This window comes from Pholcus phalangioides, unplaced genomic scaffold, assembly GCF_987345545.1.
Source record: "Pholcus phalangioides strain wild (caught in Gottingen) unplaced genomic scaffold, Ppha-v1.0 ptg000022l_1, whole genome shotgun sequence".
NCBI lineage: Eukaryota > Metazoa > Arthropoda > Arachnida > Araneae > Pholcidae > Pholcus > Pholcus phalangioides.
Window position 1 is genome coordinate 38,364,168 of NW_028301615.1, and position 25,989 is coordinate 38,390,156.

The 25,989-nt window shown below is 34.8% G+C and overlaps 1 protein-coding gene across 1 annotated transcript in view; it reads left to right on the forward strand.

The window, feature by feature from the left end:
- LOC149070410 (PAX3- and PAX7-binding protein 1) overlaps nucleotides 1-25,989 on the forward strand; it is a 53,334-nt gene that overhangs the window by 6,556 nt on the left and 20,789 nt on the right. Inside the window, exons 4-10 of the mRNA XM_089250237.1 lie at nucleotides 1,811-1,940; nucleotides 3,145-3,266; nucleotides 13,099-13,187; nucleotides 18,156-18,358; nucleotides 19,862-20,051; nucleotides 20,796-20,919; nucleotides 21,257-21,350. Coding sequence (XP_089106363.1) covers nucleotides 1,811-1,940; nucleotides 3,145-3,266; nucleotides 13,099-13,187; nucleotides 18,156-18,358; nucleotides 19,862-20,051; nucleotides 20,796-20,919; nucleotides 21,257-21,350 — 952 coding nt within the window. The remainder of the gene's footprint in view (nucleotides 1-1,810; nucleotides 1,941-3,144; nucleotides 3,267-13,098; nucleotides 13,188-18,155; nucleotides 18,359-19,861; nucleotides 20,052-20,795; nucleotides 20,920-21,256; nucleotides 21,351-25,989) is intronic.

Here is a 25,989-nt window from a genome sequence, read left to right on the forward strand (position 1 = left end):
TGACCACCATTGTGCTGTCAACGAGATTCAAACCTGGATCTTCAGGACAAGAGTCCAGCACGATGCCCACACGACCGCACAGCAACTGAAAAAATATGCTGTCATTTATATTTATTTTCATGTTTTGCAGTGCAATTTACTCTTATTTCAATTTCACACACATGATCAAAGAATTCAAAAATATATATAAAGATGTCACTCTCCACACACTTGTTTATACATGATATTCACACAGGAAACTGGATATTATCATTGCAAAGTCATCTCTGCATAACATCCAGTTTCTTGTATACCTTGAATACAAAAATCTTTTGCAATTTAATTCATGTTACCTAGCCCATCTAATAATGCAGACAAATACACAGCGAAACTCAATACAATGATACTCCGCAGATCATGAAAAAATTACAGTAGAGAGGTTATCGTTGTACTGGAGAGGTAGCATATTATCATTCACCACCATAGTTATGACATTATTAGAATCTCTTCTGAATTAGTGCTGTTAGTACCACCATTAAATGCATTTATACATATTTATTTGCAACAAAAAATTCCAATTGTTTAATTCATGAATAAAATTCAGTTAGTTGCTCCGCACTGTAAAGTGATTTACTGCACAATGCTTTTGTGTATTACACAGAAAGGAGCCTTACCACACCTTAATTAACACTTTCAGAAGGTAGATTGTTCACACACAAAAAACCAATGTTATTGAATACACTTAAAAAAAAGACAGGAATTTAAAGATGTATTGAAGGGGATATTGAGTGAATATAAAAAAATATAGTTGTAGCACACTGTTTGAAAATTTATAAAAAATATTGTAATAGAGGGATTTGTCATAGTAAAGTATATCATCATATTGAGAGGAGTTTAACATTAGACTATAAACAATTCCAAACAAGATTTGAAAAATATTGTTGTAGGATTTATTTATATTAAGTATCATTTTAGCAAAGTTTTACTGTATTTAGTACCCAACATTCTTATAAATCAGATTTGCAAGCTAAAAAGCACAAAAAGCAAACAAGTTTAAACTATCTGAATGTAGTTTGGGGGGGGGGGGGAAGGAAACATTCTTGAAATGCGAACAGAAATGTTACAAATCATCCAATTCTTGCAATCCAGATATTTAAAAATTATCTAGAATCTGACTGAAATTTCCTTGACATGCTGGTATCTCTTGCTGTGTGTCGTCTATTGCGAGGGGCATACTATATATATAAAATATGTCCTGACTGATTCATCATTGCCCAACTGAAACCGTTGCAGCTATAAATATCAAATTTGGTCAATAGTTTTATTTCATAAGAAACACTCACTATGACAGGGTTTTCTGAAATTCAACCCCTCTGGGGGGGGGGGGGCATGAGGGGAGTTAAAAGGTGGCATAGAGAAATCACGCCTAGCCAAAACCGCTGTAGCTATATTCATGAAATTTTGTAAGAAGTTCTTTTTCATAATGTAAAAACTGGCAAAGAAGGGGTTTTCGAAATTCCACCCCAAGGGTGTTCAAATGTAATGTAGAGAAATCATGCCAAGCCGAAACCACTGCAATTCATGAAATTTGATCAGAAGTCTTCATGACTTAAAACTAGGAAGGGAATTTTCGAAATTTGAATTCTAAACCAATGTCTGAGCTGGCCCATGAAAAAAAAACTTTTTTTGGGGAAAAAAATATGTATTTCTCTAAGATATGAAAGAAACAATAAGAAAGACATCTTTTTTCTCCTTTCTATTTTAACTGGTCTCTATTAGAAGTGTCCATTTCCTGTTCTTGTTCATAATAATTTTGCTTTATATTATATAGGAGGCATCATACCTGATGCTGCGACAATATATGCTATGAAAAAGCATCGTCAACTAGCCAGAGAAATGGGAGATTTCATTCCGCTGGAAGATCCAGAAAGAAATGATGATGATAAATCAAGATTAGTCAGGTTTCTGCCTATTTGTTGTTATCTATGCGGTATTTTATATTATTCGGCATATACTGGGTGAGACATTGAAGTCTGTTTCAGCTCAAATAACTCATAAATGTTTGGTCATAGAAATATATTTCAAATAGGAAAAAAAAATCCAAATAATGTGCCATTTTAAATCTGTAGTTTCTTTTGTAAGGACTGTATATGTATTGAGATATAAAATTAAATTTTTGATATGGGCCCCCAATTTTTATATTCTGTCAAAAATCACAAAAAATGGAGAGAGCAGCATATAGTATTGAACAAACTTGAAACAAAAAACTTTGAAATTTGATTCTTTAAAGCTGCAGTTTTATAAAACTGTTCCCTAAATTCTAAGATTCTCTAATTTTTATTGTGTCTCTGTACATATACAAGCCTAGTAAAATGAATGACGTATCTATAATGGGCACATTATTTTGGTACCTTTTCTGACTGAAAGTATGCTTCTATAGCCAATGATTCCAGAGTTGTGTTGAAACAGACTTAAATTTTACCCTGTGTGAAGCTGTATGCAATGCCATCTTAATGCATGTGGGCCCTCCCAAGTACGACCTGGGAGTCAAGAGAAGGGGGTTTTACAAAAATGAGAGCCGGGTGAGATTTTTGAGAATTTCCCAGGTAAAAAGGACCTCAGAAAAATCACTTGGCCTGTACACTGTCCATTAAACACTTGGATTCACACTACAATAAATGTGCTATATATTAGGATGATCATATCATACTCTTAACTTACATGAGTAATTCATTCCAAGATTAACGACCTAAGTCAAGGTAAGTTTCCCCACCAATGTATTGTTAAAATGCTGAGGCTAATAGTGTGATACCTTTATTGAAGTTCTAATGTTAGTCAAGTTTTTGATAGATGAGCAGCTGTAATGAAAGTCATTATTTTTCGAGTTTCTTGATCAGATACCCATTTTAATTTAATGTGCCCCCCCCCCCCCCCATATGCACAGTATGTCATTATTTGGTATTTTTCTTTTGATTTTTATTGTGTTTCCCCCCCCCCCCCCAATGTAAGTGCAACCAGTCTTTTGTGGATGTAAATAAATAAATTATACATCCTAATGTGCACTATAGTTTAGACACATTGTAATAAGTATATGACGGCTGTTTTATTTAGTTACTCAATAATCTAGCATTGTTTGACAAAAACGTTAATTTTATTTCCATTAAGAGATGATGATAATGACAGAAGTGATGACGACGATGATGAACCATCCAGAATTAATTTCACTGTCAACACAGGTGCTATAGAGCGACAGAAAGTAAGAGAAGCATTCTTATCTCTTCAAGAAGGTGAGATTGTAAATTTTTATTATAAGTTATTTGGTTTTATCAATTGCATTCGTTCAAGTATGAATATGCATTGATACCCTTGGCTATGAAGATTCATTCGATTTGAAATCACATTCGTTAGCCAGAGGTTTCTGTGGGAAAATACAGTAGAGCCTCGATAATCTGATGTGGATGGGACTGAGGCCACCTTGGATTATCGAAAAACTTGAATTATAAAAAACAGTAAAAACTGCTTTAAATACTGGTTTTACTTATAAAAAAAGACAAGCAAAGGCAGTGCTAGCATACTTACTGTATTTTTATTCGTGAATAAGTTCATCATTTGAAGACAGTTTTTTTTTTTTTTTTTTTTGTTTCAAAACAGTGCTTCTTTTGTTAGCAATGTCTGACCATCCTTTTAGAAGTAAAACATTGGTAGACTTGGCTTCAACTTACTGTTCTACATACCTTAAAGCGGTTTCTAGTGCTGTGGTACTTTCACTATGGGATATTTTTTCAATCAGCAAAGAAGCTATTTCGAGACTGTTCTCACATTCTCCAGCCTCTTCCATCATTTTTACAATTTTGGTTTTTGGTATTTCAAATTTTTCATCACTGGTTACCCATTCTTCCATTTCACTGATATTAGATTTTTCGCACTCTGGTAACTTATAAGTTCTTGGTTAATGGTTTCCTCGTCATCTTCATCCTTCTGGTGAAACCGTGAGATACCCAGACTCTGTTGCAAGAAACAATGTAAGCACTTTGGTCCCCGGGGGGAGACTTGGGCATCTCCAGCAAAACTCCTACATCCTTCTGAATGGATTTTGTTAAATTAGCGAAAATTTGCTCCAGGATTTAGCATTTGTCGTTGACTTGATTTCCTCCCAGGATTCATCTGTCCGGTATGCAACATCTCTGACTCGACATTTTTCAAAAAGTTTACAATGCTTATCATTATCAGATTGCACTAGACATTGTAACAAACAGCTTGATATTGTTTTTTTTTAGATTCCCAAGTACCCCCTGATCCATGGGCCAAATCAAACTGGCATCGTTTGGTGGAAAAAATATGGAACAAATTCCACCACACTGCAGCTCAACTTCACCTGGGTGCAATGACGCATTATCTAACAAAATTGCTTTGCCAGGAGGATTTTTTTGTTGCTGGAACAAAATGGTTGGAAAACTACTGTTTTAAAATGTCTTGATCCATCCATCCACCATTCTGATTCTTATACTTTATGGGCAGTGCTTCCATACGAATGTTCTTAAAAGCTCTGTGATTGGCAACTTTGCCAATCACGGTAAGTTTTATTTTATGACTTCCAGATTCATTAGCACATGCTAGAATGTTTGATCATTCCTTTTATTTTTTATGTCCTGGCCCCAACTTTTCTTTTCACGCAAGAGAGTTTGAGGGCAACATCATGAAATTTAGTTCAGTTTCATTGCAGTTGTATAGCTGATGAGGTGTCAGTTTTTCAGTCAATAAAATTTCTTCAATATTTTTGTGAAATGGCACTACTGCTGAGATATCTGCAGATAGTTTTCGCCATAAATGTCGAGTTGGAGAACACCAAAACGTTTCTTCCATTGATGCAACCAACCCCACTTGTGGTGAAATAGTCTTCTTTGAACTTATTTGTGAAAACATTGCTTTTCCTTGTAGAATAGGGCCACTTATTGGTGTTCCCTTTGACCATTGTTGAGAAAACCAAAGAAATAATGCTTCGCTAGTTTTTTCATAGTCAGCTTTTCTCATTGATTTTCTTTGTTCTGCTGAATTCTCATTTCATTTCTGTTAACGGAACTATTCAATTTTTAGTCAATGCCAATCACTTACTTTTACTTCTCCAATACCCAGATCTGCAGCAACTTTTTTAATTGTTTTGCCTTTGTATTATGCAAGAATTATCCAGTCTTTGCTTAGCTTCAAACTTAGTTAGCATAGACAAAAACTTTCTTTTGCTTGTGTTTTTTGAAGTCATTTCCCATTATATAACAGAGATTACAAACAGCATGGAGTAGAGATGTTTCGATGTTTTTCAAAAACTGAGGAACATGAAGAGAGTGATTGAGAAAAATTGGGGATGGAATTGATGGGGTGAAATGATACCAAGATGCTGATAGTGCAACATGCATTCTGCATTTCCCGGTTCAATTGTTTTATCAAATCCAGTATTGATTCATTGATCAGATGACAACAATGAAACAAACCAATTAGCTTTGTTAAAATAAATAAACATTTATTCAGGTAATATTAAAATTTGTAATTTAGTATAACATTTGCACACTCGGTTATCACAGTAAGTTAATTTTTCTTTTCTCTCAACATATTATTTTGCTGAAACAATAATTAAAACGCTCTCACCACTTGTCAAGATGACCGGGAATACTTCTTTCAATCACATCCATATCACTAGATCTATGTCAGCAGGGCCACAGTCAATTTGAAGACAGTCTGAGATCTTTGTTTCAATCATTCGATTAGTCTTTTACATGCTGAATGGTCGGAGAGATGCCCGAATCAGGATAGCGTTGAATCACACCATGAGGTATCCAGTCAACCATAGTATTGAGGGCGAGATCAGGCTGATACCAGGGCAAGTCTGGAAGTACAAGCTACCTGACAACTTATGGATAAGTCTGCAGCCAATACGATGTTGAAACACATGAGGTATTATTACCTTGGTAGGCCATATAGCAATTAATAAGTGCCAAGCACGGCATTCCACCTGCAGTACATCATTAGTATCGAGAGATTGCCTGGCGAATGTCTCAACAGGGCGAAACACCTTTATGATAAGACAACAGTTTTGTAGGAGCTGGAATCACAAAGATGCATCTCACTGTGTTTCCGGTATTTATTTGAGAGCACTCCCATCACGCATCGTGACAGGAACCAATCACTAAGATGAACTCGTCACACTGTACTCAGCATCTAATTTACATCTTTTCATGGAGAGAAAATAATGTTGCGCAAAATAATATATCACAGAATCTGTCAACAATATAAATTCAAAATGGCAGTCGATCGGCGGCACATGATCTCGCGGATCAATCTCGGAGAAACAAATAAAAAGTAAGACAAAATAAATATAGCAAACATGACTAGAATAAGGACCGTTTCCGCTGTGGTCTAACGGTAATGTTACAATAGCTTTCAACTGTCTTCCCAATGACTTTACGTTACCAATTAGAGAACAGTATATGATTATGAAGAAAATGGTCAAACTTGCTTCTATTTTTCAGTCACCCCCCTCCAAAAAACAAATCAGGGGTGGGAACTCTGTGCCAATTGTGCCACACTGCACCAAAATTAACATCTTGTGCCATCCTGCTCCAATAGTGTAATTTCGTATTTTTCTGTGCCAAATAACAAATTTTGCTTCAGTATGCCCGGAATTTCGGAAAGGACGCAAAACATTTTTTGTTCCTGCTTCAGGCCTGTCATTTGGGGGGGGGGGGGGCAGGGGGTTGTTGCAGACCCCCTTGGCTTTCAAAAATACACTAAAAATTGTATATATATATATACAAATATATATACGGGGTGATTATAAAAAAACTATCCCGACATATGGGGCCCCTAACTATCATACCATTCACAGAAACTGAATGAAATTTTGGCATAAGGTATTTTGAGGTATGTGCTCAAGAATGATATGGAAAACAACAGTGTTACTCTAACAGTTACGGTTACAGTGAGAAAATTTCGAAAATATCAAATGGCAACACCAAGTTTTTTGTATTGGAATGTGATTTCCATTGTGAAAAACCCTAAATAGCGTTCGAACGGCACCTGTAGCACGAAAATCCCCGGAGCTAGGCAAGGAAAAAGTAAAAAGGACTTTGCTGTGCACCAGAGCATTAATATTTGTTTCATTCGTCACACTGTTTCTTCGGCTGAGATCCCAGCCTGATTAGTCCTCCACAAAACGAGAAGAAGAAACCAAGAAATGCAAATTTCGGGTTCTACGTAAGACACAGTCATGACTAACGTCGTCACGCTAGGTGAAAGAAAAGGCACTGCGAAATGCGAGCCACATATGTTGCTTTCTGCCATTCCGAACAAGATGCCGCTTTCAGGGAAAAAACGTGGGGAAATCGTAAAGATTTATTACTTGAATGGACAAAATGCCGCAGAGACATTGCGTGTTTACCGCAAAAACCATGGATTACAGCGAGGCCCGTGCACTGTCAAAGCTGTATGTGACTTGATTCATAAATTTGAAGAAACTGGTTGCACATGCGATCAACCTCGGTCTGGACGACCTTCCGTTCCCGCGGAAACTGTTGCAGAAGTTCATCAGACGATAAGCACAGTTCATCCCGCAAGTGCACGCGGTGTTTCACGTGTTCTGAATCTGCCGAATTCAACTGTCCGCAAGATTCTGCGCTCTGTTCTAAACATGTTTCCATATCGATTCCAGCGTGTCCAGATGTTGGAAGCGGGAGACTATCAAATACTGCTGGATTTTGCGAATCAATTCCTTATCCGGTACGATAAAGATAGCAGCTGGCCTTTACGCATTCTGCAGACAGATGAGATGCATTTCTTGTTAACTGGTAATGTGAATTCGAAAAATTGTGTGCACTGGGCAGACAAAAATCCACATGATGTGTTTGCGCGTCCATTACACGAGGAAAAAGTGACTGTGTGGTGTGGTATAACGAGTACGTTCATCCTCGGCCCTTACTTTTTTGACGAGGTTACTGCCGGTGATCTGCAAATGTGTACAGTAACGAGTGCTCGCTATCTGGACATGTTAACTCGTTACGCGATTCCCGCATTGCAACGGCAAAATGCTCTATTTGAAGTTGTGTGGATGCAAGATGGCGCTCCTCCACATGTAGGGTCTTCAGTCAAACGTGTCTTTAGTCAACAGTTTGGTGACAGAGTTATCTCCCGTCATTTCCCGTTTCCGTGGCCACCAAGGTCTCCTGATCTCACACCAATGGATTTCTGGCTGTGGGGATATCTGAAATCCAAAGTGTATCAGTTTCGTCTGCAAACTGCATCTGATTTGAAAGATGCCATCAGAACTGCGATTCAAGAGATTCCTATTGCCATGGTACGTGCTGCAGTGCTATCCACCATCTGCCGCATGCAAAGTGTCATCGTGTGTGAAGGAGGTCATGTGGAAAATTTGTGAAACACAATAAAATGCTTTATTTTATGCTGCTTCTCTGTCCTTATTGGTTGTCCTCACTTTTAGCCTATCTACCGCCGGTGATTTTCATGCTACAGTTGCCGTTCGAACGCTATTTAGGGGTTTTCACAATGGAGATCACATTCCAATACAAAAAACTTGGTGTTGCCATTTGATATTTTCGAAATTTTCTCACTGTAACCGTAACTGTTAGAGCGACACTGTTGTTTTCCATATCATTCTTGAGCACATACCTCAAAATACCTTATGCCAAAATTTCATTCAGTTTCTGTGAATGGTATGATAGTTAGGGGCCCATATGTCGGGATAGTTTTTTTATAATCACCCTGTATATACATACATTGAGTACATGTGCTTTACCCCCCGCCCCCCTGGGAAAAGTTGAAATGATGGCCCTGTCCTGCTTGCCGAGAGACGATTCTTTCCGAGAAGAGGTGTTTCATTCCACTGTAGTTGAACTATCAGCCCCTGCATCGGGCTTTCCATTGCGAAACCCTGCTATTATCCGTGATCGTGCAACTGAAGATGGTTTGCAATGGTCTTTCAGCTTTAAAGTGCAAATGCGCAGTCAGTTTCCATTTTCCAAAAAAGTCACTACTGGAAGCAGCAGAAATTATTGTAGTCGATTGCCATTGCATCAAATCCCGATGTTTCATGAAAAAAAATTTCATTCCGGGAGTAAAAAGCACATGTCTGCCAATTGCTAATTTAGAAACTTTGCCGAATAATAAGCATTAAAATCACCAATGTTGCCGAATAACGAGTATTAAATCACCAATATCACCAAATAACGAGTGTCAGATCGCCAATCTCGCCTAATAATGAGTGCTGAATCGCCAAACATCGTGTTTATTCTTCCAAATTCTCTCCCATTTTGCAACAATTTCTTTCTGAGTATAAAAAAAATTGAAAACTTATATAGAAAATATAAGGCTGAGAGGAGCAACTTTACAACTGGATTAAGGAAATTGAAGTAAGATGGAGAAATTTTTAATTTTTTTATTTTACACACTATGTACCCAACCTCGTCAAGTTTGTAGGTATCAGCTATGTGATGTGATCACCTCATTTCTCTATCTAGTGCACATATATGGAGTAGATAATTTTCTAGAACTGTGGTGTGCAAACTTTGAATGTGGACCCCCTTTTGATAAAAAAATCTATTTGCCGACCCCTACATAGGCTAACCATGTGCCCTAGTTTTCCGGGACATTCTGATTTTTCCAGTAAACATTGCTGTGTCAAAAGCACTTTCAGGAACACTTGTTTTGATTTTAATTAGTGATATTGACTTCCAAAGATATTCAGTTTTTATATCATATAAATATACACTTTGTTGTCTGATGTACTAAAGCCCCATTCACATGGGGAATAGATAGAGCAAGTTTAAAACCCGCTTCAAGAATTTTCACCAATGACTGCTGTTTTCTTTCCTTATGAAGAAAAAAGTCTTTTCTTTCTTTCTTTCAAACCGAGCACAACTCAGGTCTATCGCCATAGGCAATTTACTACCTAGTGAGTTGTGCCGGAAGTGTAAATGTGTGTACCTAGCAGTCTGAGTGCGTATCTAGTGTTGTGTATGATTTTTCAGTGCTGCCATCTATATCTCAGAAGTGAAGTGAGTGATGTGTGGTGACTGAATATTTGTACTGTTTGTAGGACTGTTGCTCTCTGTGTGGCGAGACTTTTTAAAGGGGAGATCAGCTCGCATTTGTGCCTCGAAGTTGGGAACCACAGAAAACCAACTTCAGCCGACCACCAGGAAAAAAGTCATCAAGTGGGTGCTCCCAAATATTTGCAAATGTGAATGGGGCTTTAGTGTCCCTTACACAAAATGAAAGTGTAGCAAGGTGTATGGCCCTTGATTTTCGTATAGAGTGTTATTAAGAAAGAATCCATCCGATTCTGAAATGATTATACTCTTGAAATCGACCATTAAAAAAATTGTTCTTAAAATGTACACATTTTCCTCTTATATTCACATATATTACTTATCTCATTGTGTTTTCAATTTTTAAGAAACATACAATTTTGAAATTGGGTGATTTTCTCGAAGTCATCTTGTAAAAGTACTAACTTGATATCGTCTGTTGCATGCCAGAAGCATGAATGTACAAATTTTTCCATTTTTTTATCAGCTGTTTGGATATCTTGTTTTGCTGTCTAAGTTGTGGTTGAAATGTGAATGTGTATCACTATTGAAACACACGTTCCAAAACATATTGGGAAAATAATTTCCACAGAGTAACATTGGTAGAGTAAACATTCAAATGTCATTTCCCAAGTTCTTTTTCTTGCAAGGACTGCACATTCATGATTCTGGCATGATGAAGCAGATATATTGATTATTGTGCAAGTAGAATGTTTTAAAATTGCATTATGTGATATATGGTAATTAGCTCAGCTAAATAAAGGCATTTTTTAGTTTTGACGTATTTAAAAAAATTATTTTTTTATTTGGAATTTTTTATTTTAGAGAATTTCTCGTAATCCCCCTAGTTCATTGACGCAACCCCTCTACCCACAGTTTGCGCACCACTGTTCTAGAATGTCCTGACTGTTTGGTTTCATACTGAGAGTCTTACATATGTGCACATGATGCTTGTTGCGATAATTAAGCTCAAAGCAGCTATGTTATCTTGCCATGTGCATGAATGCATATCAACTACACTATGTTCCAAAAGTATATACACTCTGGTTTTTTTCTGTATACTTTTTGTTGCACATGGTGTAATGAATTGCAGTTTTTTCACAGAAAAGGAAAAGTGTTTTTAAATAATATATAGAGCATTTTTCATAAAATAATAAATTATATTTATAATTGTCAATTTGTTAAAATTTTGTGTCTCAAAAGTTTATGGAAATTATTGAATGTATGAAAATTTGAAACGTGCATTTGGGACACAAGGAACCTATAAACGTAGTAAGATGGTATAATGAGCTCCAAAAAAAAGATTGAGATATTCATTGCCTCTGTAGTTCAGTTGTCTAAGGCGCTCACCTGGAAAGTGAAAGGACGTGGGTTCAATTCCCCGCAAAGGCAGTTGAATTTTCTCTCTTTCTTAAATATATCTTTGTATCAGCCAGCTGTTAAAAACCTTCAGATGGAATAAGGTGTGAGAGAATTTTTTCTTTACAAGAAGGCAAAAGTGATGTAGCTTTCTGTGGATAAGGTTAAAAAAAATTTATATTAAAGTTACAAGTAAGCCTATTGTGAATATTTTTCAAAGGCTTTAAATTTAAATAATTTAAATTTTTCTTAATAGAAAAACAGAATTAGGAAAAGCATAATTTATCACGTTCTGGAAAACCTCAATTTCCGACTTCACATGATGATAGGTTGATAAATAAAAATGGTGTGTACCCAGATGATGTTTGTTTGTAGAATTGCTCTGTCCTTTGGTTTGAATATATCAGATACGGCTTTACAAATTAAAAATATTGGTTTTATGGATCATATGAAAATTGTGTCAACTAGTCTCTCAAAGCACCAAATTCAAACTCACAATACACCATAGTTGGAGAGGTTAGAGTAGGTTTTAAACCACGTAATTATGGAGACAAATAGATCAGTGTTATTTTTAGTGACGAAAAGAAATGTAACTTAGATGGTCCTGATGCATATACAAGGTACTGTCACCATTTGAGGAAAAAGCTGCATTTATACTTCAGCAGACATCTGGGGTGGAGGTTCTGTGATGATATGGGTGGACTCAATATTCAATGAACACGCATCTTTAGCAATCCTGGATAAAGACTCTATGCACACAAAAATACATAGACATACAAGAAAATCATATTATTCTTTTTGCTTAAATTTTAAGGGGACAGAACTAGTGTTTTTGTTTCAGCATGGTAATGCCCCTATGCATATGTCAAACATTACAAAAACCTATTATAAAATGAAAAATGTTACTCTACTTGATTGGTCACCGATGAGTACTGATATCAGCCAGATAGAAAGTGTGTGAAGCATGATGAGTCATAAAGATTACTCCAATGGGCAACAGTTCAGCTCAAGAATGCCTTGAAACATACCATAGAAACTCAATGGTATAATTTGGACCCTTAGCTCTTACAAAGTATAGTTTTTTCAATGGAAGATCACTTGTTTGATGTGGTTCAAAATAATGGAAAAATTATGAGTTCTTAATTATATGTGTGTGTGTCAGAAATTATAACATATTTGATTATTTCATAAAGTTTTGGAACAGCTTTCATTTGTATTTGTTATTTATTTTGGTATATAAAAATGTTTTTTCTTTCAAATAAGTTGGACGCCAATCACATCTTGCCTGTAATATTTTTTACACATTCATGTATTATTCGTCTTCATCATGTATTTCATTCATCTGAAAAATAACTTTTTTGAGATTCTATAAACTAAATCATAGCGTGAGATATTCATTAGCCAAATCCATATATGTTACCAGAGGCTGAAAAAAAAAATTTAAATATTTTTTTTTAGATGGCAAATAGTGTTGTGCGAGTGTGTACATGAGAAATATGTTAAGGCCATGCATATACGTACTCACACAACATGTTCTGACATGTACCAGTTCATCAAACATTCCACTGAGGAATGTTTACAAAGTGCGTGCATGTACATGTAGGTCCTGGGGAAATTTCTGAGCCAAGGTATAACTATACCTATTTTATTTTCATCTGTGATTTTTAAGGTAATGCTGGTGACATGGAAAATGAAGATGCAGCAGAACTGGAAAGGTGGGAACGAGAACAAATACGGAAAGGCGTCAGCATTGTACAAGTAGGTTTTCTTTTACCCTTTTTTTTTCAATGTTGACGTTCCAAAAATAAATGTTGCAACTTTCCATAGGGAAATTCAGGTTTACCTTGGATAATTGAAACTAATGTTATCAAAAATGATTAGTTGATGTGATTTAGTAGCTCTGGTGTATTATACAATGCATTGAAAACTCTCAATTCATTTTGTAAATAATTATTTTTGAACAAAAATTCAATTTGCTCCCCAAGTAGATACCCATCCCCCCCCCCCCCCCCCCGGCTTTGTTCTTTAGCCTAAAAATCCCGGGTTTTTTGGGGAAAATGTTTTTTTTTTTGGGATTATTGTTTGTTTTCGTAGAAAATGTGTTGCTTTCAGATTAAAATTTTAGTTTGAGCTTAGTTTATATATCCCAAAAATTACTGCATAGTGCAGTGTATAGAATATGTATATTTTGAAATATTTTTAAATGTTTTTTTTTTATACGAACAAAAATGTGGTGATAATAATTTCTTGGAATCACACACACACTTTTTTATAATTCTTCTGACTACCTTTTTTATGTGACCCTTTAGGTATGAGATTTACGTATTAAAATATGTTACAAGAAATTGCAAACAGAAAATTGTAACCATGGACCTTAGTTTAATAAATATACCTGATATGTGTGATAAGCATATTTATAATACACAATAATTTTTCACACACACACACACACAAATCCTTGTATAAATAAATTAAAGCCTCTGTGAAGAATTAGACTAATGTATGTAAACTGAATTTTCAGTCAAAAAATATTTACATGTTTACTATTATAAGTTACATTACTTTTTTATAAGTTTTATTCAGGTACATCAGACTTTCATAACTGAAATATCAAGAGACAAAAATAACATTATCTCATAACAAAAAGAAAATAACATTGTGGGATTTTTGAATTGAACATTGGTAATGAACACCTTCAAGTGAAACAGAACAAAAAGTATAGCCTTTTTATGGAAATAACACCTACGAAGGTTTTTTAGCAACTGGGTGTTGCGAAGATATATTTTGGCCATCTGGTCGATTTGGCCATTTGAACGAAATCTGGTCGTCATCTGGTGGCAGCGTCAACAGTTGTGAGCTTGGCCTGAGTCTGGTCCGGCCGTCCATGTACGGTCCCTTTCAGTGTACACGAGCTCCAAGGAAAGATTGAGAGATTCGGTACCTCTGTAGTCTAGTGGTCTAGGGCATTCACCCGGAAAGTGAAAGGACGTGGGTTCGATTCCCCGCAGGGGCAGTGGAATTTTCTCTCTTTCCAAAATATATCTTCGCAACAGCCAGTTGTTAAAAAACCTTCGTATGGTAGCGGAGAGTGACGTCATCCTTGTAAATAACACCTAACCATAAAATAAGCCATAGCTTGATTTTTCAAGATGCTCATAATATAAGCCCAACCCCAAAAATAAAAAATTTGCCTGTTAAAATTGTCAGCCAGATGAAGGCATTCTGTAGGTCTGTTGCTATACATGACAGGTTTTCTTGTATACAGTGATATTAATATACAATAATGTTATTGGCATCTGTGTTTAATGATAATTCAAGTTATTCTGTAGTTTTAAGTTCCCAAAAATGGCTAATTTGGACAAGTGGAAAACACCTCCAGAGTAATGAATCCTCAGAATGGCTGCTATCTCCTCCTTTTAGCCAGATCATTTTTTAATTATTACTGTTCCTTTAAAAATATTTCAGAATTTAATGAAGTAGGGATATTCATTCTTTAACAGTGAGGAATTCAAGAAAAAGAAGCATGAGACTTTAGCTCCTGAAAGTTTGGGTTCAATTAAAAAAAACAAAAAAAACTTTATGGTTCTGGTTACATAGCTAAAGGTTTTATTTTTGACGTATCAGGACACTTTTAGATACATTTTCTTCAGGGTTTTAAAAATTTGGAGAAAAAAAATTCAGACACCATCCTGATTTCTCAATTTTCATTATCCAAATTCATTTATTTTACCACAAACAATCTTCTTTCTACAGTTTTGCATGCAACTCAAGGTTCAGATACAATTACACAAGTTGGTGTGCTTGTGTGTGAACAATTATTCTCTTATAGTATGGTCAATTTTATTGATCAAATGCATAGTTTAACATGCATCAAAAATGTATATTTAGACATAAGATTTTCACATAAAGGATGTACATTAGGATGGGTAGAAAAAAATCTTTTATTTTCAAATCGCTATAATGCGGAAAGTAGCCTCCTTAAATAAAAAGAAAAATTATGTAAAAAAAAAATGTAAAATCGGTTGAAAAAATTAAAATCACTTCATGCTAAGCTTAATTGCATTAACCTTGCTTAATTGTTATCATTTTCTGTTACACTTTTAATTTTCTCACTTTCTTTTTCTGCTGATCCCTTGATTAACCGGTCAGACTACCAACTGAAGTTTTTTCCGGCACAACTGGGCACTGAGCTTACATCGCTAATGTGACAGAGCCTGGTTGTGCTCGGTTTGTTCTGTTCAGTTCAGACTCTTCATGCTATCTAAGATTAACTTTAAAGCTACCGATTACCTTCAGATTATTTACTGGAATACTGGCCTGTTGTATCCCACAATGCTGCAGGAAGTATGTACTGATATTATGTTCATCAATTCCGACACTAACATCAGAGCCATCAAAACGTTTCCCTGTCACACTCAGACAGTCCAGAGATGTGTAAAACTTGTTACAGAGGCCTCAACTAAAGTATGTAGACATGAAGCTAGAGATGGCTACATCAGATCTACACTATTATCAAGATCAGTTACATCTGATTTCTCCTAATCTTCAGATTTTGAACGTGTCAATTTTGGTAAATAGTTTTTAAATATAATGTCAATTACACACACTCTGCTACTTTGGATGGTTAATTTGAAAGGGTGTAGGTGGAACTCGACATGCAGCCACCTCTTGGTAAGTTCTGGGTCATTTTGTTCTGACCAAGCAGGCGAAGAGCTGCACAATGAAATTTGTTCATTCCCGTTTTTCGAACGCATTGCACGACCAATAAACATTGAAATATTAATGATGTTTTAATTTATTTTACTTTATTGAACCATAAAATAAGCATAACAAACATTGAAATATTAATGATGTTTTAATTTATTTTACTTTATTGAACCATAAAATAAGCATAACAAACTTTTGTGTGTCAATCGTTCAATTTTAATTAATATTAAAAAAAATTAAGAAAAATGTTCAATTTCGTCAGTTTCCATAAACTTCAAGTACTATGTGCGACCGGAAGATATCAACCAATTTTAAAATTTTTTATATTGTTTTTCTTCTTATTAACGGAGGCAACTTTTTCGCACTATAGCAATTTGAAAATAAAAACATTTTTTTCAACCCACTCTAATGTACATACATGTTTAAGTTATATTTTGAAGTTGTGGAAAAAAGGAAATTCAATTTTCCCATTTGCCCAAAAAACCCGGGTTTTTTAGAAAAACCCACCTGGGATGGGTTTTTTACAACCCTGAATTTGCTGTGATGAAAGTCACACACACTTTCTTCACTTGAGTGAACTGCCTGTTATTTCATATGATCAATTCATATGATTTAGTTCTTGTTATGATGAAATTGCATAGCATACATTTACATTCCTAAAAAAAATTCTCATCCTATTTTTTTCAAGGAATCAGTGTCATTAATTTCGGATAAATTGATAAGGAACTTTCACTTAGGAATAGTAGAACTTCAATTTAACTAGCCTCTATGAACTGATGAAGCACATAACCAGATGAAGGTCTGTCAGTCAAAATGATTATTTCAGAATAACTTTCATAATTCTTGCATTTACCATTAAAAAATTTAAATTTGTTTGTTTTTAAATATTTCCTTTTTGCAATCAGCAGACTTTTAGGTATTGCCCATATTTTCTGGGGATCATATAAACTGATGAACTTGATATCCGAGGTGACATTTTGGAGCCCATTTACCCTGGTTAATCGAGGTTATACTTTAATTTGTGCTCAATATTTCTGTTAAAAGAAGTCTATACAAATGTTTTTTAACCTTTGTATGATGCGAAGATATATTTAGGAAAGGGAAAATTCAACTGCCCCTGCAGATAATCGAATCCACGTCCTTTCACTTTCTTTCTTTCCTAAATATATTGTTGCATCAGCCAGCTGTTAAAAACCTTTATATGGATAGCAGAGCGTGGCATCTTCCTTGGATAAGTCGCCATCTGGTGGCAGTGTCAGCAGTTGTGAGCTTTAGCCTGAATTGTGTCAGACTGTCCATGTACTGTCCTGTTCAGTGTTCACGAGCTCCAAGGAAAGATTGAGATATTCATTGCCTCTGTAGTCTAGTGGTCTAGGGCATTCACCTGGAAAGTGGAAGGACATAGGTTCAATTCCCTGCCGGGGCAGTTGAATTTTCGCTTTCCTAAATATATCTTCACATCAGCCAGCTGTTAAAAACCTTTGCAACAAGGATACTTTACTTGACACCTTGAATTACTTGGTATGCATGTAGACATATGTAACAACATACCAATGTGTGAAATTTCAAAATATTCCAGAATTTTTTGAATATTTGCAAAGTATGATTTATATCGTTACCTGTTGAATAAACAAAAAGCAACATGTGACCAACCTGCCTGAATTTGTTTCACCCAAATCAAGCATATATAGTGCAGCTTAAACCCTGCCTCAGACTGTAATGTAGTGATCAATCATAGAAAATTTTAGGTGTCACTTCGTATTTTTAATTGGTATGGTGCCCAAGCATGTGTCAAGCCCTGTATATTCAAATCATTCAGTTTTTTCTTTGCAAGTAAAAATGTTGGATTTTGTTTGTTTTCCGGCATTTGAATCACTTCTTGGGGGCGGTGAGAACAAAAGATCCAATAACCAGAATGCTGCTATACGTGTTACTGGCTATCTTTTAAACCACAGTTTGTCATATTTATATAAAACGACTGCAGGTAGATAAAATTTTACTTAATTCTAATTTTTTTAGAGTGGACCAACAAGCCAACAAATCGAAGACGATTCATTTTATTCATATGCATCATCTATGAGTGAAGAAAAAATGTATTATGACGCACTCCCAATAAACACAGCTGTTCCTCAGACAATTAGTAGCTCGATGATGATATCATTGCAGTCTTCCAGTAAAGCAGAACTTACAACTGCTTCTATAAAAGCCAGGCTTGAGGAAAGGTATCTTTTCATTTTCAATTTTTGATTCTCTAATTATTATTCAACTTCCTCTTAATTCGATGGTTGAACTACTTTGTAATAACTCTTTTTCCTAATAAAGGTTTACATCCATTCTTTCCAACTTAAAAATTTAACTGCAGTTGAGTCTGTGAATGAAAGCTGCATCGTTTCACACAGAGCAGTGGTTCTCAAAAGTGTGCACTGCAGCTTCTTGGGGCATTGCCAACCAGTCGGGGTGTCACGTTTAACTGTCCTTATTAATGTGTGCCTATTCAATACCATGAAGCGGTTTTTTAGTTAGACTATCCTGGGCAGCCACAGATACGTGTCCAGTAGGGAGAGGAGGAGCAGAGGAAGACAAAAGTTTGAGAACTACTGACCTAGAAATATAAAATTTTCTATAATGCTCATCTCTTTTGGAGAATATTCTTGATACTGATAAAGACAAACTTCAACAATATCTTCTGGAGGCTACAATAGTAACTTCACCTTAAGGCCTTTTTTAAAACCAAGCACAGCTTCATCTATCTCCTTGGGCAGTTTACTACGGAGTGAGTAGTGATGGAAGTGTGTATGTGTACATAAATCTGATTGCATATCTAGTGTTGTGTGTGAATTTTTACTGTTGTCATCTATATTTAAATTATAAGTGAAGTGCAATGATTGAATATTTGTATGTCTGTTACTCCCTGTGGGGAAACTTAAATTTAACAAGGAGATTGGCTTACATTCACTCTTTGAACTTTGGAACCACAGAAAACCAATTTCGCTATAGGTAGGGTTCGAATCTGGGTTCTCACCATGGCCACACAGCAGCTGTAATCAACACCACTGATCCCATCATCGTTGATTAGGTTCATTTTTGAGCAGAAATTTAAACAAGACGTAAATAGATCAATGAACTAGGTCTAACTCCTTGCGAGCAGCCATCAGAATGTTGCTTTGGTCTTATATACAGGCTACTTAGTTTTATTCTGACCACACCGTCTGACTGTACACACTTTTTCTTCCCTAAACAACAAGAAGTTAAAATTTGATAGTCAACCCAAGTGAGATACCTGGTAAGCGTTATAGTGTAGTTATAAATATCATCTGAAATGTAGTAGTGGTAACTCACCCATAGAGTGTAGAAATATGTTAGAAAATACATTTTTTTTCCATGTTATTTGCCTTTATCCTTGGTATCTTCTTTATTGTGTTACATAAGTTTATGTGTAAATATTAATTTTTTTCCTTGATTTAAATTATTTTTTCTTTAGATTAAATTGTTTTCCTGCATTTAAATTATTTTTTCCTTAGATTAAATTGTTGTCCTTCATTTAAATTATTTTTTCCTTAGATTAAATTGTATTCCTTCATTTAAATTATTCTTTTAATCCTAATACACAGTAGATTCATCTTCAAACATTTTTCTCATGCTTCTTTGAAAGCATATATTTCATCTTTCTTTACTTGATATTATAAAAAGTTCACATAACGTTGAATTGTTCATTTTTATCTCAGACTTACTGCCTTAAAAGAGATCAACAATGCTCATAAATATGAACTCGAGAAATGTAAAAAAGAAATCAGTGATGCCACCGATCTGATTGGGAAGATTGAGAAAGAAGCGCCCCAGCTTGCAAAACGCTATGCGTTGTATCAGCAAATGAGAGGGTATGTCACAGACTTGGTTGAATGTCTTGATCTAAAGGTGGGTCTGCTCTCACTGATTTAATGTGAAAGCATTCATTACAAAAAAAATCTGTTCTCTGATTAAGTTCCTTTTCTTTTCAAAATACTGTACTTTGCAAGCTCTACATTATCAAATAACTTAGAATTACGATGGGAAGATTTTCAGCTGTTTTGCTGTCACGAAAAACAACAATGAGCAAAAAACTCAAATTCTTTCCATCATAATACTGGTGATGAATGCTTCAAATTGAGTGGTTAATATTCTACACATTGTCTTACCATTTAGGTGTGAACATCTCTTTCCATCATTTTTTGTATTTATCAATTTATTCTTTAATTATGTTTCTTGTGTATGTTTATACATGTGAACTAATCAGGGCCACAACTAGGAGAGGGCAGGGGGTTCTGATGCCCCGGGTGCTGGACCCTGAAGGGCACTGAGTTTACTCTTTTTCCTGTTAAAAATTACAGGGAGGAAGTACCAAAATAGGTACCGCACCGGGCAACAGAGTGAATTTTTGCTTCTGGTTGCTGACCTGAAACGAATTGTCATGCTCTCTCTGTTTTTTGCTTGAGCTCTCTTATGCCTAAAAAAAGTCAATGCTTATACAATTTTATTGCTGATCATAACTCGTAAAATAACTGCTGACATAATGCTGCTCAAGAGACTAGAGAGTAATATTGTTATATAGGTAATTATTGTTATAAAGAGTAGTAGTTCTATAAGATTTTCACTGTGTATATTTTGTGTCATTGTTTTTAGGTCTCCCATATTGATTTGCTGGAAAGTAGGATGATGGATCTTTATAAAGAAAGAATTGTAAATTTAGTGGTAAGACGCCAACAAGATGTTAGGGATCAATCTGATGAATGTTCTTTGATGTGCAGTAAGTGTCAAGGGAGATTCCTTGCTATTACTTAAATAAAAATACAAAAATCTCACACGCGTTTATGTGTGATTTCCAAAATAAACGGTAAAAAATAAAACACTGGAATTTCAATGATTTTGATATTTTTACATTGAAAGCTGTTACAAACCTAACACTTTGTTAAAAACTAATGTCAAAAGAATGTGTGAAAGAATAAGAGTATAAGATTGGTTGCTCTTGCAACATGAAAGGCTTCTTTGTGAGGAACATATATGTACAAACTGCATAAATAAATTGTTAAATTGTTGATGTTGCATAGATCTATTTGATTTGCTTTTGTGTGTGTTTTTTTTAGGTAGACTAAAAGGAAGTGCTGCTGATTCATTTGAAAAGAATGGAATTCAGGATGAGAGTAAACTACGAAGAGCTGCAGAGCGGGAAGGTAGAAGGTAATATATGTTTTTATAATTTACTTTTTCAAGTAATTGTACTAATATTTTAAAATTTTCAATTTTTTAAATCGTATTCAATCATTACTTAAATCTCTGATTATTACAGATTAAAGTTTACAAATATTTTTCAGCTCCAACTATACAAATACAAGGTAACAACAGACAAAATGCCCTTAAAAAACTAATTAGGAAAACTAGAAATAATATACAATGAAATCTGTATAAAGCGGAAGGTCAAGAGACTGAAATTATTTTCCAGACAGGTTTCCATTTTATAGAGGTGCGCATAAAAATATATGCAGTGATTCATTTCTATTGTTTACGAACCTTGAGTTTTGAGAACATCACCCTAACTTCTATAAACCAACAAGATATGCATATTATTATTTTTATATTTTTTCATGTTTAATGTTTCAAATAACTATAAATTTGAAATTTCATATTTAATGTGCGCTAATAGTTAAAGTTCAATGTTCTCCTGAATAGCAGTATAATGAACACTTGCTTTTGTCAAAAATGAAATTTTTCAGTACAGTGAAACCGCGATATAGCAATGTTCTGCGGAACAAAAAAAATATTGATGTATGGAGATTATGGTTATATGGAGAGGCAAAATTATCCTTACGTGTGATCAGATTTATGCTGTTGTCATCTTCCCTACATCAACATTATTAATAGCATCAGAGAATGTGCTTTTATATATTTAATCGCCCAAAAAATTGTAATTGATTAATTTATTATAAAAATTCACTAAGATGTATTGACCCTGTAAAGAGGTTTATCACATTGCGCTTTTGTGTTGTACACAGAAAGTAGCAATGTCAATTATGCCAATTACTTACTTTAGCTTTCAGTGATTTTTTAGTGCAAAATAGTGATGTTATTACATGCCTTCAGAAGAAGGAAAACAAACGTGAAGTTAAAATTAAATTCAAAATGATTTTGAGCAAAATATATAAAGTACCATTTCATATTGGTTTAAAAAATTTCCTAAAAATATTGTTTTAGAGAGATTTATCGTAGTAAAGGATATCGTTATATTGAGTATCGTAGTGAGGTTTCACTGTATTTAAAATAAAAATTGAGAAATTGTTTTTACACAGTTTTTAAAAAAACAGTGACATTGAGATCAAACAACCAAAAACATTTGTGGGAAAAAAAAAGATTCTACATTTCTGTAACATTTAAATTTTGCTTTTTGTACGCCTCAATGAAGTTCATTATTGTGTTCAAATTCAATACATGTTCTTTGTTGCTGGTGGCCATCTCTACAGTGAATGAAAATCTCTGCTGTAGGCAAAACATGGTATCGCTAAACTGTAAGCAATAATTCAGCCTCTCGCACGTATTACTCTCCCGAAATTATCAAACTTTTTCCAAGAAATAGGACTGTTTTCTAACAGAAGTCACCATTTCCATCATAAATGAAATACTAAACAAGCTTTTACTAAATTTTTAATAGTAAATCCGCTTCCACTCGAACCCAATCTCCAGAACCTGTTCAGGGGGATAATAATCATTCATTGTTTTTGCAAGAAGTGAAAGAAGAGTTCGCCTAACAGAATAGGGGATCAGAACAACTCAACTTACCACCAATCCAAATGACAAAAACTTGCACTTGGCCAAAAATTCTTTCCATTTTAGCAGGTTTTCTATCTACGGATAGACTAAATATGCCTTCCATTTCTGCATTAGACAGTTTCTGTCTTAAAGAGGTTTCCTATGGTATTACATTAAACTTTCAAGTATTTTTTTTTTTTTTATTCCATATAATTTTATGTTTTGGAATTAAAAGAATGTTTAAAGAAAACTGTCTAGTGAGTACCACAGTATTTTTTAAATTCATCTTTTATTTGAATACTTTTTTTTATGATTTTTCAAGAAATGTCAAAATAATGTGTCCTGATTTTCGATGAATTTCACTCTGTCCATTAACATAAATACATTTTTTCTTTGAAATAAAAATATTTTTTCTAATTCTTTTTGTCATGCGGTGAGACTGTTAGGTATACACACACAGCTCACTAGGTAGTAAATCGCCCATAGATGGCGATAGACCTGAGTTGTGCTCAGTTTGAAAGGTAGATGAGGTTTGAAGAAATCATAATTACTATTGATATAAATTAATTTCATATACTGATTAAATGAAAACATCAAATTGATATCCAATTTTTTCAAACTTCTCAAAAACATTATTTTATCCTATGATATCAAATCTTATATAAAACTAATTGGACAATCATAATTAAAAATCGTAAATTGAAGCAAAAATCATTCAGAAAAATTAAAGTATTTGTATGCCCAACACTGGGTCATAAAAATAAAGGATGTGATTAATCAACTGATTTTATGATTGCGTTAAATGAACCATCATGCCATCAATAAGTTGCACAAATTTTTCGCGGAATGTAATTTTTTTCTGCATTTTTAATAGTAATTATACACTTGCAAATGATATCAAAATGCGAAAGAAAATCGTAGAATGCGAAAAAAGTAGTAGCGAGCCACTTTTGCAAAAATGCGTACAAGAGGTACGCAACGAGTAGACATCCAATCATTACATTAGGGGTCATTCAAGTATTACGTCAGCATCGGGGGGTTTGGATTTGCTGACTTTTGATGACGGGGGGGGGGGGGATTTGAAGGTTGCTTATGTCATCAACCACCCTTTTTTGAAGATATGAAATATTCTAAACTGCTGACTAAATTTTGCTGACAAGGGGTGGAGGGGGTCAGTGTTTTGCTGACAAGGGGGGAGGGGACAAAAATAGCTAAAAATCTGCTGACGTAATACTTGAATTTTTCTCCAATAGGGTTGTTAATAAATGGAATAGCTTACCCCCGGAGGTAGTAAATTGTAACACAATTGACACGTTTAAAAAGAAATACGATAAACATGTTGGGGTAAATCGAGAAGCTATCCATTCTTAGAATAAGACAACCATAAGTATTCTTTATGGGCATTGTATAATATTTTATCATGTGTATATATTGTTTGTAATTTGTGTTAATTGCATTTTTAATTGGGTTGCTGTATTTTTGAAACATATGACAACCATATTTTTATGGGCATCTTTTTATCAGCCACCTCGTTGGGCATTTTGCCTGTTGTGGCGTTGTATTTGTATTTGTATTTGTATTTGAATGGCCCCTAGCATCGTAGCATTTTGCTAAATCTTTTCCCCTCATTTTCACTTTTTTGCAAAAGGAATTTTTTATCCAGCTTAAACCCTGACACATACATGAATCTCTGCTTTTGAATAGAAAAGTAATAGGTATTTTTATGTGGAAAAAATATATAGAAATTGACTTTTCTTACTGAAATCATCAGACATTAATATTTTTCCAGTATTTGCAATAATATTAAAAAAAAGCAGCACCAGTTGTCACGTGGGAAAATGGAGTGGGGATGCTGACAGAGCTTCAGCCCTGTGACGAGGTTGATTGTAATTTTCTTGTTTTTACATTCTAAATTTACTTCAAAGGGCCCACAAAAAATCCTTGCCTGTGGGCTTGGCTTCAGGATATGGGGACCACCTTGATTGGGGATAATCAGGGGCCACTCAGGAGCATTATGTATCATTTGGATATTAAATTTGTTTATATAATAATTTTGTAAAAAGGAAATAACTGTTTAATAAAGCTTTACATACCTCATCAACTGCTTTAGAATCATAATCGGATTCCTCCATATCTTCCAGAAATGCAATCAATCATGTTTTTCTTGTCACGAGGTCTAAACGTATGAGCAGCTATACCACAGTCACAAACATCTGTTTTTTAAAATTTCTCTAATTCATTACTTTATTCAACAAAATAAAACGACCAATAACAAAAATAAATAACATCTTGCAGGGATAGCCAATGCGATCATCCTTCATCTTGTTTTCAAAAACATTTGCAGCAGCAAAGAAAAAAAGAAGGAACGCATGATCTTTATTGATGAATCAGCATCATTGTTAAATGCCATGGCCTTGTCACAGCTACTTGCTGGTTTGCCGAGAATACTGATCTTTTCTAACATGCATTTTAGCATTCACCCGCATGTTATTCGATTGGCCATTTGACAGTCACTCCATGAATACAGCCATATATGCTTGTTCCATTTAAGAAAGGTTTCCGTCTCATAGTGTGTCCATTTTAGACAGGATTCCACTGTATATACATAGTGAAATATTATACAATGTCCATAATGAATGCTTATGGTTGTCTTATTCCAAGTATGGATAGCTTCTTGATTTACCCCAGCATGTTTATTGTATTGTTTTTAATTGTGTCAGAATTTGCTACCTCCGGGAAGTGGGGGGGGGGGGTGAGCTTTTCCATTTCTTTACAACTCTATTAGAGAAAAATTCCCTGTGACACCATGACCTAGAAGTGTCCCTTACCGATTGATACTGGTGTCTTGTCAAAGCAGTTGATTGACAGCATATTAATAATTCCTGGTCCATCCTATCCATCCCATTGAAAATTTTGAACACTTCCATCATATCTCCCCGACACCTGCATTCATCCAACATAAGCATTCAAAAAAATGAAGTCTGTTCATAACTCAATTCCTGTGTGCCAACAAGGGCATGCGTAGCTCTTATCTTCACCCTTACAACCAAGTCTATGTCCCTCTGTAGGTATTGCC